Below are 17,131 nucleotides of genomic sequence, written 5' to 3' on the forward strand. Positions count from 1 at the left end.
GAGTCCACAGGTAACGCAGTTGCTCAGTTAACTATCAACTATATGAGATCTCGACAGGACATACCTCCAAGCCCAGCCTCTAGTGACAGTACAGAGGAGATTGCCTTTCGTCAGCGGCAACACACACATACTAGGGGTACAGTTCCACAGCCTGGACGTGATGTTGCTCCACCACACAGAACACACCACAGGGACAGAACTGGACAGGGAGAACAACATCATTCTAGGCATTACACACCCAAGATGCAGTTTCCCTCTTTCACAGGCTCTAACCCAAGTATCTGGAGGGACAAATGTGAGGACTATTTCAGAATCTTCAATTTACCAGAAAGTCTGTGGTCCACATATGCTTCATTACATATGGATGATAAAGCTGCAAAATGGCTCAAGGTCTATAAACTGAAGAATGGGCTAGGTGATTGGTCAACATTCATTACTGCAGTGGAACACAAGTTTGGCAGCAATGATTATAGGGAGTCTTTAAACCAATTGTTGGAGTTACAACAACACACTACCCTGGAACAATACATCTCCACATTTGAAGATATTCAGTACCAAGTGGCTATGCACAATAGTGAGCTGGGAGAAGTGTTCTTTAGCACACAATTCCTTAGGGGTCTGAAACCAGAAATAGGCAATGTGGTCCAATCCCAAATACCAGAAACTTTGGACAGGGCAATGCTGCTAGCCAAAATTCAGCAACGGGTGATGGACAAAGGGAAAAATAGATGGTCCAAACCAGGGAACAGTTACAAAGCAGCTATCCCTACTGTCAAACAGGATGCGAAGGGTACTGCTACAACTAGCCCACTATGGAAGGAGAGGCAAACAAGAGATTATCTGAAAGCCAATGGGTTATGCTTTTATTGCAGAGAACCTTATGATGCAAATCATGCCAAATCTTGTACCAAAAGGCCCCATCCCCAACTGAATGCCTTGTTAGTAAATGGTTTGGATGCAATCCTAATAGAGGAAGTAGTACAACAACTAGAAATGGAAGATAGCCTAGCTTCTGAGTTTTGTCAGTTATCCCTTAATGCATTAGCAGGGACTGCACAAGGGGAAGCACTTGTGGTGAGAGCCTTAGTACAAAACAAGGTTATGCTAATCTTGGTGGATAGTGGCAGTTCTCATAGTTTTATTAATCAACAATTTGTCCAGCTCTTAAACATTCCAACACTACCCATGCCTGCACAACAAGTGAGATTGGCTAATGGTGACACATTGACAACAAACACCTGGGTTCCAAAACTGGAATGGTGGAGTAATGGGTATACAGTTCAGACTAACATGAAAGTTCTACAGATGCCTGCTTATGATGCAATTCTGGGCTATGACTGGTTGAAGGCCAACAGTCTTATGCAGTGCAATTGGGCTGAAAAGACTCTGCAATTCCAACATAAAGATCAACAGGTTACTCTTCAGGGTATTAGGCCAGTTGACACTACTATCCCTGAGGTATCTATCACACAAGTGAGAAAGTGGGTGCATGGGAATGATGTCTGGGCCATGGCAGTGGTAGAAGAAGTACCTACATCACACACTATAGAGCAGAACACTGTTATCCAACAGCTGTTACAACAATACCAAGACGTGTTTCAGGAGCCCCAGCACCTTCCACCACATAGGTTCTATGATCATCATATTCCTTTACTGCCAGGGTCTGCTCCTGTAAACTCCAAACCATATAAATATTCACCTCATCACAAGGATGAGATTGAGAAGCAGGTGAAACAGTTGTTGACTGCAGGATTGATCACCCAGAATTGTAGCCCTTTTGCCAGTCCAGTATTGTTGGTTTTGAAGAAGGATGGCTCCTGGAGATTTTGTGTAGACTATAAGAAGTTAAATGACATCACAGTTAAGAACAGATTTCCCATGCCCTTGATTGATGAAATTTTGGACGAATTAGCAGGGACAACATACTTCACCAAACTTGACATGAGGTCTGGTTATCATCAAGTCAGGATGAAACCAGAGGATGAGTTCAAAACAGCGTTCAAAACTCATCAGGGCCATTATCAATTTAAGGTAATGCCTTTTGGCTTGACCAATGCCCCAGCAACTTTTCAATGTATCATGAATGAGATCTTAGTCCCCTTCTTGAGAAAGTTTGTCATGGTGTTCCTAGATGATATTTTAATCTATAGTCCAGATTTTGACACTCATATTCACCATCTCACACTGGTTCTGGATAAATTGAGAGAGAATTAGTTGTTCATGAAGGCAAGTAAATGCTCTTTTGCCCAATCCAAATTGGAATATTTGGGACACATTATTTCAAATAAAGGAGTTGCTACAGATCCTAGCAAAATTGAAGCAATGATTACATGGCCAGTACCCACTACAATAACAGCTTTAAGAGATTTTTTGGGGTTGACTGGATACTATAGAAAGTTTGTGCAACATTATGGATTGATAGCATATCCCCTTACACAGCTGTTGAGAAAGAAACAATTTCAGTGGAATGCACAGGCACAGCAGGCTTTTGAGCAACTGAAACAAGCCATGGCTAGCACTCCTGTACTTGCTTTGCCAGATTTCAATGAGCCGTTTATAGTCGAGACAGATTCTTCAGATGTGGGAATTGGGGCTGTCCTCATGCAAAAAGGTCAGCCTATAGCATACCTCAGCAAGGCATTGGCTCAGCAACACAAACACTTGTCAATCTATGAAAAATAATTTCTAGCATTGATTATGGCAGTCGAAAAGTGGAGGCAATACTTGCAACATCATGAATTCATCATTAGGACTGATCACAAGAGCCTGACTTATCTTAATGAGCAAAACCTACACTCTGATATGCAAAGAAAAGCAATGAACAGATTGATGGGCCTTCAGTTCAAAGTGGTGTACAGAAAGAGTAAAGAGAATGCTGCAGCTGATGCTTTATCAAGGTTTGGCCACCTCTTGGCCATTCAAGCAGTGTCAACCATGCAACCAATATGGATTCAGGAATTGCTGAATTCCTATGCTACTGATCCCAAAGCACAGCAGTTACTAACACAGTTGGCTATAACTAGCCCGAATGCTAAAGGTTACAGTTTAGACAAAAGGAGTGATCAGATTCAAAAACAAACTTTGGGTAGCCCAAAACTCAGCACTGCAGACCAAGATTATCACTGCTTTCCATGCTAGTGCTATTGGTGGACACTCGGGGGTTCAAGCAACATACCATAGAATTAACAAGTTGTTTCACTGGAAAGGACTCAAGGTGGCAGTGGAGGATTTTATCAAACAATGCCAGATTTGTCAGCAGGCAAAGCACTTGAACACTAGTCCTGCAGGACTTTTACAGCCACTGTCCATTCCAAAGGGAGCTTGGCAAGATTTATCAATGGACTTTATTGAGGGACTGCCAAAGTCTGAAGGATACACAGTGATTCTGGTTGTGGTGGACAGATTTACAAAGTATGCACATTTCATTCCAATTAAGCATCCCTATACTGCTCACACCATAGCACAGTCAGTCTTTGATAACGTAGTGAAACTACATGGAATGCCTAAAACTATTGTCTCAGACAGAGACAAAGTGTTCACAAGCATCTTTTGGAAAGAGTTGTTCAAATTGTTGGGTACACAATTGATTTTCAGCTCGGCATACCACCCACAGACAGATGGGCAAACCGAAAGGGTTAATCAATGCTTGGAGATGTACTTGAGGTGTGTGACTTATGAGGCACCACAGAAATGGAAGCAACTACTGTCCCAAGCTGAATTCTGGTACAACACTTCGTTCCATTCTTCTATAGGTTGTTCTCCTTTCCATGCTCTCTATGGATATGACCCAACTACTGGTTATTTACAAGTGCCCCTGGAGACAGACAGCTCGATAAATGAGAGGGTGCAAGAGTTACAGAATCAAGCTGTTGTTCTGAAGGAACAGTTGTCTAGAGCAGAAAACAAGATGAAGCTGTCGGCCGATAAACATCGATATGATAAAGAGTATCAGGTGGGGGAGTTAGTCCTGCTGAAATTACAGCCTTATGCCCAGTCCTCCTTGGTTAATAGACCTTATCCAAAGTTGCCATTCAAGTACTTCGGACTTTACAAAGTCACAGAACAGATTGGTCGGGCTGCATATCGTCTGGACTTGCCGGAGAATAGTCAGATTCACCCGGTGTTCCATGTGTCCCAATTGAAACCATTTTTGCCTAACTACACACCTTTCTTTCCTGTACTTCCTAAAGTTGCAGAGTTGGACATTCAAGATCTTCTACCAGAGGCGATCCTGGAGCGCCGACTCGTCAAGAAAGGGGGAAAGGCGGTGCCACAAGCGCTCGTCAAATGGTCCAAGCTGCCTGCTCAAATGGCTACGTGGGAAGATTGGTATGTCCTGAAGGAGAGATTCCCGGAGGCGCTTGCTGCAGGTGCAGCAACTTCTTGAGCCGGGGGGAAATGTCATGACTACCATGGAGTCAAGACAAGACGTCACCATTGTATTACGTCTTTGCAAGTAGAATACACATTCTATTCTTGTATCGCTGACCGGTGGGTCCGGCTATTGTAACTGAACCCAGGCTTAAACCTGACGGCGGCGACCGCAGGAGACATGTTTTGGAATTGAGAATAGAGAGAATACTCGAGAGCGTCAGGGTTCATCGCCCGGCCCGAACCCTACCGAATTTGATCTACTATCTTGTGATCTCACGCTGCTTGATCCGAAGCAGCCACGGGTGTATCATTTGGTGGCCCTGGTTTCAACTTCAACCTCTGACACTCATGTACGTGGAAATCATCTAGCATAGGGAACATGAACTCTTCCGCACCATCCTCGCCAGGGTATGTTGTATTCCACTCCTCCAGTCCGTCCATACGACCTAGTACGAATTTTTCCAATCGGGGAAATGCTCCTTTGCCACCGCAGATATCCCTGTCAATCTTTGCAACCTTGGGTAAATTCCAGAGAAACAAGCTTTCTAGATGCGGCAACTGTCCAAGTGGTGGTAGATTACTACATGCAGGCAGCTCAAACATAACAATGGAAGTAAGATTCGGGAGATGATGAGAAATGTCCATGAGCCAGCTAGGAAAGCTCGGACTGCGATAGAATTCTAGAGACAAAGCATTTAGACTCATTGGTGGTACTAGTTGTCCCAACAAATCCTTGTCCTCCAAATGTCGGTCAGCACTACAGGTCGTCCAAGACAGTTTCAAGGTCAAAAGACTATGTGAAAGTGATCGGGTGCTCTAGCCTAAGAGGGGGAGGGGGTGAATTAGGCACTAATAAAAACTTAGACCTATGGCTCCAACTAGTTTGCACAAAACTTAAACTAAAACATGCTATCTAGATGTGCAACTAGGTTGTTCAAGTGTAAAACCCCTATCCCAAAAGAGTTTAGCAACCTATAGCCTTTCCTATTAAGAAACTATTCTATGAAAGTAAAGGCATACAAATTGCTAGTATGAAATGCGGAAGCTTAAGGAGAGGGATAGGAGATAGCAAACTCTTGACGCGGGTGTTTATCCCGTGGTTCGGTTAGCCACAAAGGCACACCTACATCCACGTTGTTGTAGCACTCACTAAGAGTATTGCTACTCGGCCACCAAGTCTCTTCCGTGAACACAATCACGGTCACCTTGGCCCCGGGTTCCACTAAGGAGCTTCTCCACAAAGGATGGGGGTCTCCACGTCCCCCGCACAAAGATGTCGTCGCCGCTCCACACCAAGTCGGAGGGTCGATGACGTTGCCGGCGAGCTCCACGCTCCAAGGTGCCGGCGCACCAAGCTCTTGTTTTGGTTCACTAATGAACCACAGCACAAAGGCTCTAAGCCTTGCAAACTCACTCACTAAGAGCTAATCCTTTACACAACACTCTCAAAGTGTGCTAAGGGATAAGGATATGATCTTGATGCTTTTGTATGGCTTGGAGATGTTCTTGGGTGTATGTGGGATGTCCAGCAACTCCAGCAATCTTCAAATGGCCGGGGTGAGGCGTATATATAGGCCACCAAGTCTTGTAGCCGTTGCTTCAACGGTCAGCTAAAAATCTGCGTACCACCGGAAGAACCGATGCCTCTGGCAGGGGTAGCGTCGGTTCTTCCGGTCACTCATAAACCGAAGTAGCCGTTGAACTCCTGACAGCTGACGCAGTGACCACCGGTTGAACCGATGCTTTGCACCGATGCTTCACCGGTTCAACCGGTGCTGAAGGAATCTTCTCCTGGACGCTGACGTCATTACACCGGTGGTATGCACCGATGCACCGTCGGTTGAACCGGTGCTGAAGGAACTTCTTCTGGGCACTTGACATCATCTCTGGTACAAAGGACTGCCAATGCACCGATGCCCTTTATTGGACCATCGGTTCAACCGGTGCCTAAAGGCTGATTTGGCTTCGATTTCCTCCTGCACCAAAGTATCATGGCGTCGGTTCTTCCGAGTACCACCGGATGCTCCGATGCCCTGGCGTCGGTTCTTCCGGTGCTCCTGAATCGAAGAGCTTTCAGGGCGCTGCCCTTTGGGCCTTGCTACGCCTATCTTCTCTATCTCTTTGTCATCACTTGAACCTAAAAGCCTGAGAATAGTCATCTTAACAATCATATTAGTCCAAGTGTTGTGTTGTCATTCGATCACCAAAATCACTCGAAATGCCATAAATGGTGCCATATTCGTTACACTATGTTTGGTCAACAACTTAAGTCTTTGTGCTTCTTCTAGAAATCTTACGTTTCCAAGGAAAACTATATGTAACTCAGCGACATTTTCACCCTCGAGCAGATGCAGATTGCTGTGAGCACTGACATCATCACCATGAACTTTAAAGAGCGGTAATGTTAGTGAATAATGCAACAGAGAATGGGCCTGATCGATCAGTTTGTGTGAGCACCCGTCAAGAAGTACAGACTTCAGCCCAGTTGCACCACCTATACTCTCTGGGAGGGACTCGAGATCATTGCAATTCTCTAGATTCAATGTATGCAGCCTTTTGAGGTTACCAATACTTTTTGGTAGATACTCTAATGTAGGGTTCCAGGATAAGTCCAGATGTTCCAGATCGGTAAGGGTACCAATGAAATCAAGATAATCGTTATTACCTATACCTATGAGTTCATTCAGGCTATATGATAAATTCAAAACCTTGATATTTGTGAGGTTTCCCATAACATTAGGTAGATCATCCTGTTCCAGAATTTCTGTGTGATACTCTGACATATCCAGATATTGTAATGCGGTGAGGCCACACAGAGCTCCCGGTAACCCTTTCTCAACAAATGAGCCTTTTAAATCCAGATGCAACAAATTACAGAGCCTCTTAAACGACTCTGGGAGTTCCCTGATGCCACTACACTCTGACATGTTTAAACACTGTAGATCGACCAGGCAGCCAATAGCTTCTGCCTTCTGGTAGCCGTGCAATATAACCACAAGATGATAAGTTCAAATATTGGAGTTGCGTGAGGCCACATAAAGATTCAGGAATTGCCTTGATACTGGAGCACTCAGATAACTCAAGATGCTGCAAATTTGTGAGATTACCAAGGACTCTGGCAGCTCTCTTATCCCAGAACAATCAGACATGTCAAGATGAATCATACGTTTTAAATCACCAAATGATTCTTGCAGTTTTGATATGCCAGAACAACCTGACAGACCTAAATATTTCAGACACCCGAGCTTGCCTATTGATTCTGGTAGTGCAGAAATGTGAGAAGATCCATTCAGATTCAGGTACTGTAGTTTTGATAGCTCAGTGATATACTCTGGGAGAACTTCATTTTGCATTCTTGCAGCAGTAAGATACTGCAGCTGCTTCACTTGCCCAATAGAGACTGGCAACATTGTACTTGAGCATCCACTAAAATCCAAAATACGCAAGCATTTTGCAGATGAAAATGCCCCACAAGAGAGACCCAGCTGGCTGCTGTCAGAAAAATGGAGTGCCCTCACCTTCGAGGGTAAGACACTCGACAACTTTGTTGCCTGGTCATATTTGGTAACCAGTGCATAGCGACAATATTTCTGGGCATGCACATTCTTGCTCTTCGATGGAACAGAAGAAACGATTAACTCACCACCTACGATTAATGTTGCCAGGTCATGCACCAGGTCATGCATGTTGTACCACGCCATATGACCTCCCGAAGTCTGAAATAATAATTTAGTTCAGCATACTCCATTAGAGATGTCGACTAATTTTCACATTTGTTTATAAAATTTTAAACATATTACCACGTTTGTATAAACTGTGAGATTTTACGTACATGCCATTATTAGCAAATATCTATGATATGCCGTATCTTCATCACATAAAGATTACTAACTAAAAATAATTCGAACTAAAAGGGAGGAACTAAGCAATTAACATCTACTTAAGAAAAATAGACATTTTAAATACAAGTTGAAGAACACTAAAATATAGGTAGGTAGAGTCTGTTTGTGTGCACCCACTTTATTTTCACTTTAAAGTAAAGTGCACCCACTATACAACAACTTAGAAAGTGGGGGCAGATTGGCCTAACAATTTGTAAACTGCTCAATTTGGTACAATAACTTAGCAAGTGGGTGCAGAATGGTATAATAACTTGTGCAATAAACATGGCAAACATTTACGGTCCAAATATTGCTGTCATGCTGTGTTTCAAAATATAGAATATGTTTTTTTATAATTATTTTTATATGATAGCTAATTAAATGATAAATTGAACATTATAAATTTCTCAAGTAAACGGCTAGTCATGAGTGTTGTTCATTCCTCAAACACTTATTTATTGTAGCATTAAACTGGCCACTACGAACCTCACGCACAATGCACATGCTACGAACCAGTCAATTTACCCAAGAGTTTAATATGCCAAGATGTATTTTGCTAAGCTAAATACATTTGAGCAATTTGTCACGTTGTTGTACTACATTGAGCAATTTACCAGTTATTGGACCAATCTGCACCCACCTGTCAAGTTGTTCTATGGTGGATGCAATTGACTCTTTATTTTATTAATTGAGTTTAGGATAAAAATAATATTTCCAACAAGAAATAGTATTCTAATACTATATATTTTATATTTACTGGACTTTCTTAAAATATATCCTAAGATATAGAAATAGTCAAATGTCAACAATTGAATCAAAATACCTAGTACCGGTAGGTAAAAATGAGTGAATGAGAACAGATAATCAGCAGGGAGAACTAGTATTCTGGCATGTATACTTCAACATACCTTGGGCAACTTGGAATCTTGAAGGAAGGACATCCCCAAAAGTTGCCTGATGTATTCCTTCCCCATCGATGGCTTGATAAAGCCGAGAGCAATCCACTGGTGAATAAATCATCTTCAGCAATATTATGGCATTTTGGGAATATGGCACAATAAGAAAAGCATATCCTTAGCTGTGGTGGCATCCTTTCATAACTTCAAGGACGGAAGCACACCACCATTGTCTTCAGAAGATTCATTCCAGATATCACTGTTGTTTATTTCTGCCCATCCAGACAGGCCTTTGGTTTGCAACATGTATCCAAGTGCTTGAGCTGCTAATGCCACGCCTCCACATTTCGCTGCAATATCCAATCCTATCTGCTCCAGTCTTTCTTGGTTATTTTTCTGTTCAAACTTACTATATCTCTTAATTATTTCCCAGAAAGTATCATCCTTCAAAGGCTGCAGCTTGTATGGTTCACTGGTGGAAACTTTTCTTGCAATGTCTTCCTTGCGTGTGGTTACTATGACATCTATCATACTGCCCTTCTTTCCCACATGAAGCATACTTCTCAGTTTCCCCAACTCGGCGTCCTTTTCCTCCCACAAGTCATCTAAAATAATAAGGACCTTCTTGCCATAGTGTAGGTTCTTCTCAAGGCACTGATTTATCACGTGCAGTGTATCCCAACTCTGCTGACCACCTTCAATTGGAAGTTGAGAAATTATAGAGCTTCCTATTTTCGTTAAACTGAAATCCTGGGACACATAAACCCATATACGATGATCATACTTCTTGAATTGGGCATCATTGTAAACTAATTGTGCCAAAGTACTCTTGCCCATACCTCCAAGGCCATAGATAGGAAGAATCACTGTCTCATCGTTGTTGGTACTTGCCGATAACAGTTTCATGATTTCCTGTTTTTCTCCATTCCTCCCTATTATTGGTTCTTCAGGCAAAAGTGATGATGTTTCACGAATATCATAACGCTGCTCAACAGAAAGGGTCCTGCCACCCTGTGTGAAATTAAAACTATGAAATTTGTTATTTATTTTCCTCAATTCTTCTCTCATACTCTTCATCCTATTAGCCATGGCAATCTTCTTGCGTGCAATTGGTAGACATGAGAGCACTCCTGGCATCTGCAAGAATATCATTTATTTCTCAGTTGGAAGCTTATACGCCAAGCAAAGAGGCATAAAAAAAATGTAAACTTACATGGAAATAAAACCTACTGCGCTATTACAACAAACTTAAGTACTAGGAACTAGCTGTATATTTCAAATTTAAGGTTCCTATTACAGTATAAACCTCTTTAGAACGTGAGAGGTAAGGTCATAGAGGATTGAAGAGGAAGGCATGGAGCGAGAAGGCCATCAACTAACTATACGCTATCTCGTAAGCTTGTACTCCCTCCGTTTTTATTTAGATTTGTCTTAAGTTAAACTTAGCGAACTTTGACTAAGTTTATAGAAAAATATAGCAACAACTATACTATCCAACGTATGCACTATCAATATACACTTCATAGTGGATTTAAAAAAATGGTATTGTAAATATTATTATTATTTTCTATAAGTTTGGTCAATGTTTGCCAAATTTGACTTAGGACAAACTTAATACGACATGTAAATAAAAACAGAGGGAGTATGTCCATGGGAGGAGCATGCTTAGGGTGTGTATGGTTGGGCTTCCAACCTGTTTTGCTTTTCAAAAAAGCCAAAAGCCAAAAGGGGTTGGCTGCGTCCAAAAGTCACAACAAAAACAGCTTTTTTGTAGTTCAATCTTCACAGCACCCCCTCTCCTGCTTTTCTTGACTGTGAGGAGTAACTTTTGCTCAAAATTACCCACCTGGCACTGGTTATAATCGTACCGCTTCGTTTTCATTCTTCTCCCCTCTGCTACCCACCCGCGCTGCTGTTGTCGCGGCCCTCCCGCGCTGCTGTCGACCTCCCGTCCTGCCCTCCCGCCGCTGGCCTTCTGCGCCGCTCTTCGCCGTCGACGCGAGACTCAGTCGCGCGCGGACCGCGGCCGCCGGCGCGAGCCCCCGTCCTGCCTCCGCCGCCATGGATCCCCACGTGTCCTCCTCCACTGGGTCCACCGCGAGGCTGCAAGAACTCCTCCGTGGAGGTACGCTGACAACCGTGAGGCCACAAGAACTCCTCCGTCGAGCAGGCCGGCGCCGACAACCATGGATTTGTTCTGTCTCGTCCATTTGTGGAGGTACCCCATGAACTCCTCCATCAGGTAGGGATCGATAGGGAGGTACTCAAGCCCGCACTCGCGCAGAAGCTAAGCTTGCCCCCATCTTCCACCCGCCTGATGATGGACGAGATAGTGGAGCACCGTCGCGGCCGCCACCGGCGCAAGGTCTGTAGGTGTGCGAGCCCTGCCGTGGACCCGCGACGACCACCCCAAGCTCCGGCCGCCGCGGGGCTCTGGCGCATGCCGGCCGCCGCCGGCTCCTCCGCGTAGGTGAGTAGAGAGGGAGTGAACAACATGGGTGGAGCAAGAAGATGATAAGTGGGGCCCACTCATCATTGAGAGAGGGGAAAAATAAGTGGGGAGCAATGTGGATGACACGTGGGTCCCCTTAACAGTCTTCCCAAAAAGCCAGAGCTACTCAACCAAACAGCTTTTGGTTTTCTCACAGCCCACAGCTCACAAAAGCTTTTCTACAGCCCACAGCCTACAACAGCTTTTCTACAGCCCACAGCCTACAACAGCTTTTCTAAAAACCACAGCTCAACCAAACACACCCTTAGTCCTTCCAGCTATGGTCCTTGAGTGAGAAGTGCGTGGTGAGGTGGTCAACTATATGGTTATGTTACGCAGTCGATCTCATATAGTCCCAGACTCCCGGGCCAACTTTTAGTGTCCAGTTGTGGGCGTGGTGCCTAGAATTATTCACTGACATAGTTTGCATTCAGTTCAACAGATTATAGTGTGGTAGTGGACAGGGTGGTGAAAGCCATGCATGTATGGCCTACAGAGTGTTAGTTAATTAGGACTTAGGGGTGGATTTCTGGATGCAAGTGTGTTAGTTGGATCAACCAGTGTCCAACCCACCCAACCCAACACCACAAGCACAAGTAATGGGTCGACCCAAAAAATTAAGTATAAGATTACCCAAAAGCTAGTGGGTTACCCAAAAAACACTATTACTGGTTTCCTAGATGTAGCCGGAGATGGTGAAATCGCCTTTCTTCCTGCCAGACATGTGGAAGCTAGGCTTCTCCTTGGCCCGCAACATGGAGAACTCGCTCGCCATTAAGTCATGCATATACAAGTAGGAACTAATTCAACTGTGAAACTGCGAATGACTCATTAGATCAGTTATAGTTTGTTTGATATGGTATGTGATACTCGGATAATCGTAGTAATTCTAAAGCTAATATGTGCAAACAAACACTACAAGAAATCTGTTGATTCATGACGAATTTTTTATGACGTTTATGAATAGCGTCATAAACAGACATGATCTATGACGATTTATAATTTTTTGTCACAGATTTGCAAATAGCCCATACGGGCCCTAATTTGGGCCCAGCTTCTGTGACAAACGTCTAAAAACGTCATAGAATGAAAATAAAAATCGTCATAAATTTAATATTATGCTTAAACCACAATGGTGATAAAGAAAAATGCGTTATAGTTAACATGAGCCCACGAATCAATATAACAAACCGAGTTCATGTATGCATCTATGTTGCTACATAATATTTTGTACAAGCTTAAATTCAATTTTTTTAGTTTTTTAAATTTCTATAGCATAAGAAAATTGCTCATTATTTTATCCTAAAAAGACCATTCTAGCCCAACTCAACATTTTCTTAGCTGTAGTGAAAATTTTGGAACAAAACAAGGGCTGAGCTCGTTTTTTTGCCCTTCAGGCCTCCTCTCTCTCTCTCTCTCTCCCTTCTGTTTTTTTTTGACGGGTCGGGTTCTCTCCCCCTCCTGTTGTGTTGCGCCCAGCATCAGCCCGCAGCAGAAGGACTAGCGCTGGGAAAAAGCGCCACGGGACCTTTTTTATTTCAAAGCGCCGCGCGTGGGAAAAAAACACATTTAAAGGAGAGAGCTAGGAGATGAATCGAACCCAGGACTCGGCGGAGAGAATCTGGTGCCCTTCCACTAGGCTACGCCGACACATGTGTTGGGATTTGGTATTAGCCTATATATCCTAAATATATGCTGCGGTTCATTGTGGCATTAAAATGATTTTAATATCTCACGGTGGAGCTAAAATAAGAGATCCAAAGAGTAACGGGGATTCGAGCCCGGGTCACCAAGAAAAAACAAGGGCGCCTTACCAGTGCACCAGGACTTAGTTTGTAAAGATTTTCGGTAATAAATATATTTATTTTTTTTGTTGAAACTTGACCCTGCAACCAAGAACACATTTGTGATTCATCTTTTTCTTTTTAATCCGGAATCAAATTTTGTAATAGGTATTTCTCCCTCATAGTAACTCCAAATTTGATGATTCTTTTTTCTGATTTTTTCTAAAAATCGGAGTATTTATTTTGTGGCTTTTGTTTATATGTTAATTGCTATATATTTATTGTTTTGATATGACATATTTTATTCCAACTAAATAGAACATTGAAAAGAATGTTTGTGCATAACAATTGCTAATGTAACTTGGTATTTTTCAATGTTATATTCAACATAAGGTGGTGTCCAAATCTGAGGTGCATACAAATTTGAATATGTTACGAGGTGTTCAAATCTCAAAGTTTTGACTTGAATACAAGAAACTGTGAGAGAGATACATCAATTATGAACAATGTATACTTTGAATATCATAAAATCTTATGAAAATTTTATGCCAGCATTATGCATACATAAAATGATTCTATGACAATTTACATAATTTTCAGAGAACTTTTAGATATTATTATCATTATTCTATAATAAGGTTACAGGTAGAAGTTTGACTTATCCCTAGTAAACATTTGAACTCTTCATATATTTTAATGATATGAGCTATAATGGATGAAACTTCCTTGAAATATTTTTTTCGAATTTTTTAAATACTATTTGAGATACATGGAGTTTAAATTGTAATAATTTTCAATAAACACACATATAGTAAATCAGTTCAAAATTTTTTGTAACTTCTACAAGATACCTTATATGTAGTCTATTACATATGAAAAATGTATTGATGCATATAAAGTAATTATTTTTATATGTTACTTTACAATGGTGCAATAAAATGAAGAAAAAAAAGAAAAAAGTTAAACAAAGAAGGAATGAAAGAAGGCCCATCCAGCCCAATTGGTCCAACTATTTCAGTCCGTCCATCGCCGATCAGATGGCTAAGGTTGCATTTCCATGGTATATATTCTGCTGCCCCAGCCGCAAACCCTAACCTAGTTCTTGCTACTCTTCCTCCAGTACTGCGACGGCCGCGCCCCCATTCCCAGATCCCGCACCCCGCCTGCCCCCGCCCTCCACTTCCATCTCCGGTCGCGCCCCCTTCTCCGGCGGTGCCAGTCCCGCAATCCCCTCGCCGCCGCTCGCCCTCGTGCCTTGCCCGTGCGTGCCGCCCCCTCTCGAGCCGCCGCCGCCCCTCCGCATCCGCCGCATCCCGCCGCCGCCCCTCCTTCCTAGCTGCTTGCAAGGGGCCGAGGGTGCAAGGGCGCCACACGCCACGCACACGTACCACGCTCCGTCCTCATCCGCCTCCCTCTCCGCCAGTTAGCCCACGCGCAGCTCGTGTGTAGGCGGTGGCGCGACCTCACCACGGATCCACGGCTTCCTCCGCAGCACCGCCTCGCAGGACGCTGCCGAGTTCTTCGTCAACGACCTCCTCAATGTCTGGGCCGACCTCGTCCCCTTCCGCCTGGGCTGCTCGGCCGTCGAAGAGGGCGACGAGGACAGCCGCGCCCCGGACCTCCCCTTCATCCCTAGCGCCGCCTGCCCGGGAACCCACAACACGGCGGTGTCCGCGACGTTCATGTCTTCGGCTCCTACAACGGGCTCCTGCTCCTCTGGTGCCCGATCCACCACCCAGTGGGGGCACTGCGCCTGCAACCCGCACGTTCTGGAACGGGAGCTACTTCAGGTCCTATCCTCCTCCCTTCTGTGCCCCAACTGCTTGCTGAAATCCCTTGCTAGGATAGAAAGGATATTATTTTGTGAATCTGTACACCAACTATAGAGTAATGTACATTATTTTTTAAGATTTATTCAAGTGCTAGCGACATGAACATCACTAGTAATTGTAGATAGCTTGAAGTGAGTTAGCAGGTTCAGATTTGAGCACAGTATGGGTGCGAGATATGCGTGCTCTTGTTTATTTTGAGTTTGACAAAAAAGGTAGTATATTATACAAATGATTTCCCCCTCCATTATACGGATCTATCTCCAATCTGTGTGTGTGCCTGTTTGATATCTCGGCTTTGTCTTTTTCAGTTCATATGTTTCCTGAGATGGACAAAGCACAAATTAATGTTACAGAAAGTGGTTTACTTGATCCTAAATAGAAAATCCCTCAGCTGAATATGGTCATTCCACATATCATATACATAAAAGGATTATTTGTATCATGGACTTTGTTAGAGATCTCGACCTCGGCCTTTACTACTATGAATAAATAAACATTTGCAATCCTGTTTAGGTGTCGCATATATTTGTGTCAAAACAAGGTTTTATCATATGATTTGTTTTGTTCAGTAAAGCATAGGTATATGCATGGTGGTCACGGTGGCAGACACAGGATTCAGAGAGTAATCACAACACTCAGTTCTTACTTAGCAAGGTCTGGATATCCCTTTGCAATAATATAATATTGCTTCTTTATTGTCTGCTATATCACTCTATACTTGAAACTTATAATGATGCAGTAGCTGATCTATAAATTCAATTTTTTTGTTTCATTCATGTGCAGTTCCTTTGCGTGATAATTACTGAATACACTACTTTACTTATCTACAGTACACATGCTGGCTCAGCACTCCTTTTTCACACTGATCCATAACAAGTTTTCACACATGCTGTATTATTCTTCCTAGGGTGACAATTACGCTATATAAATCCTTTGCTTCATTTGTTTATTTCTGATTTTATCTTACCCATGCCAAAGTGAGATTAAGATGATGTTATTTGTACAGTAGAACATATAAAGGAACCATTCATATCAGCTTGTTGATGTTTTTATGTTTGAAGCTTATCAACTAGAGCTCCTTATTTGATGTAGTATATTCGAAGCTTCAAATAAAAATGTTTGTCTTCAATTTACTTTGAAGAGACATGGATGTTTGTAACTACCATCTTTCTTTTGAGCAGCCAATCTTTTGGATTCCCTGCAATTCTCAATAGTTAACTATGCATTGACAATAATTTCTGTAGGTGATTTAAAGGGTTAAAGAACTGCCAGTTAGAATAGAAGAGAAGCCTCGCAGAGAAGAAATCATTGGTAGCCAAATGTGCTGCCACAACTGATAGGTGGTGCAAAAGAATTCTTTGCTTCCTTAGTTGTTGCTGGTGGTTCATACTCTTGATGAAATCTATTTTTTGTTGTTTCTGGTGTATTTTGTTGTCTATGATCCTGCAATGCTAGACTGCTAGTTTTGATACATGGAAAAAATTGTATTGATCCATTATTCTGGTGTCATGATGCTGGGATGCCAACATTATTGATATGAGGTTATAATTTGGGTTGTAATTGCTTATTGTGATTTTTGGGCAGGAATTTTTGTTTTGGTAAATGGGCTGTGTATAAATTAGCAAATATTAAATATTGGGCTGAATTAAGGTCCACTCTGAATTGGGCCCATTCAAAAATGGGCTGCAAGGCTGATGTCACTCACCACATCACTTGCCATGTCAGCACCACATTCCACGTCATTGCCATGTCAGTAGCCATGTCATTGACCATGTCAATTTATATGTCATCATTGCTATCCACGTCATCGCTAAGTCAACAGCCACGTCATCCTCCATGTCATCAATGTGTGACATGGCAATTGAATCTGTGA

The 17,131-nt window shown here is 42.8% G+C and overlaps 2 protein-coding genes and 1 long non-coding RNA gene across 4 annotated transcripts; 1 reads left to right on the plus strand and 2 right to left on the minus strand.

The window, feature by feature from the left end:
• Positions 1-6,638: 6,638 nt before the first annotated feature.
• LOC120645272 (disease resistance protein RUN1-like) lies at positions 6,639-9,282 on the minus strand. The gene is made up of 2 exons (XM_039922080.1): positions 9,164-9,282; positions 6,639-8,090 (listed from the first exon to the last, which is right to left on the minus strand). Exons 1-2 carry the CDS (start codon positions 9,227-9,229, stop codon positions 7,383-7,385), a joined length of 774 nt encoding a protein of 257 aa, XP_039778014.1. The 5' UTR covers positions 9,230-9,282; the 3' UTR covers positions 6,639-7,382.
• A 67-nt stretch (positions 9,283-9,349) lies between these two features.
• LOC120645985 (putative disease resistance protein RGA3) lies at positions 9,350-11,214 on the minus strand. The gene is made up of 2 exons (XM_039922685.1): positions 11,020-11,214; positions 9,350-10,288 (listed from the first exon to the last, which is right to left on the minus strand). The coding sequence occupies exons 1-2, from the start codon at positions 11,212-11,214 to the stop codon at positions 9,350-9,352; spliced, it is 1,134 nt and encodes a 377-aa protein (XP_039778619.1).
• A 3,303-nt stretch (positions 11,215-14,517) lies between these two features.
• On the plus strand, positions 14,518-16,831 carry LOC120645273. 2 transcript variants are annotated; one of them, XR_005664202.1, is made up of 3 exons: positions 14,518-15,216; positions 15,828-15,912; positions 16,503-16,831. It is a non-coding gene; the product is annotated as an uncharacterized LOC120645273 (long non-coding RNA). The 2 variants fall into 2 exon arrangements; XR_005664201.1 differs by having other exon boundaries at positions 14,518-15,912.
• Positions 16,832-17,131: the final 300 nt, after the last annotated feature.

Source organism: Panicum virgatum, chromosome 8K, assembly GCF_016808335.1.
Source record: "Panicum virgatum strain AP13 chromosome 8K, P.virgatum_v5, whole genome shotgun sequence".
NCBI lineage: Eukaryota > Viridiplantae > Streptophyta > Magnoliopsida > Poales > Poaceae > Panicum > Panicum virgatum.

Excerpts from the sequence above, each read along its gene's own strand:
- LOC120645272 (XM_039922080.1), bottom strand. The coding sequence starts at position 9,229 with ATGGGGAAGGAATACATCAGGCAACTTTTGGGGATGTCCTTCCTTCAA. Across the intron at positions 8,091-9,163 it reads AAGATTCCAAGTTGCCCAAG|ACTTCGGGAGGTCATATGGC; the intron begins GTATGTTGAAGT and ends TTATTATTTCAG.
- LOC120645985 (XM_039922685.1), bottom strand. The coding sequence starts at position 11,214 with ATGGCGGCGGAGGCAGGACGGGGGCTCGCGCCGGCGGCCGCGGTCCGC. Across the intron at positions 10,289-11,019 it reads AGAAGAATGAAAACGAAGCG|ATGCCAGGAGTGCTCTCATG; the intron begins GTACGATTATAA and ends ATATTCTTGCAG.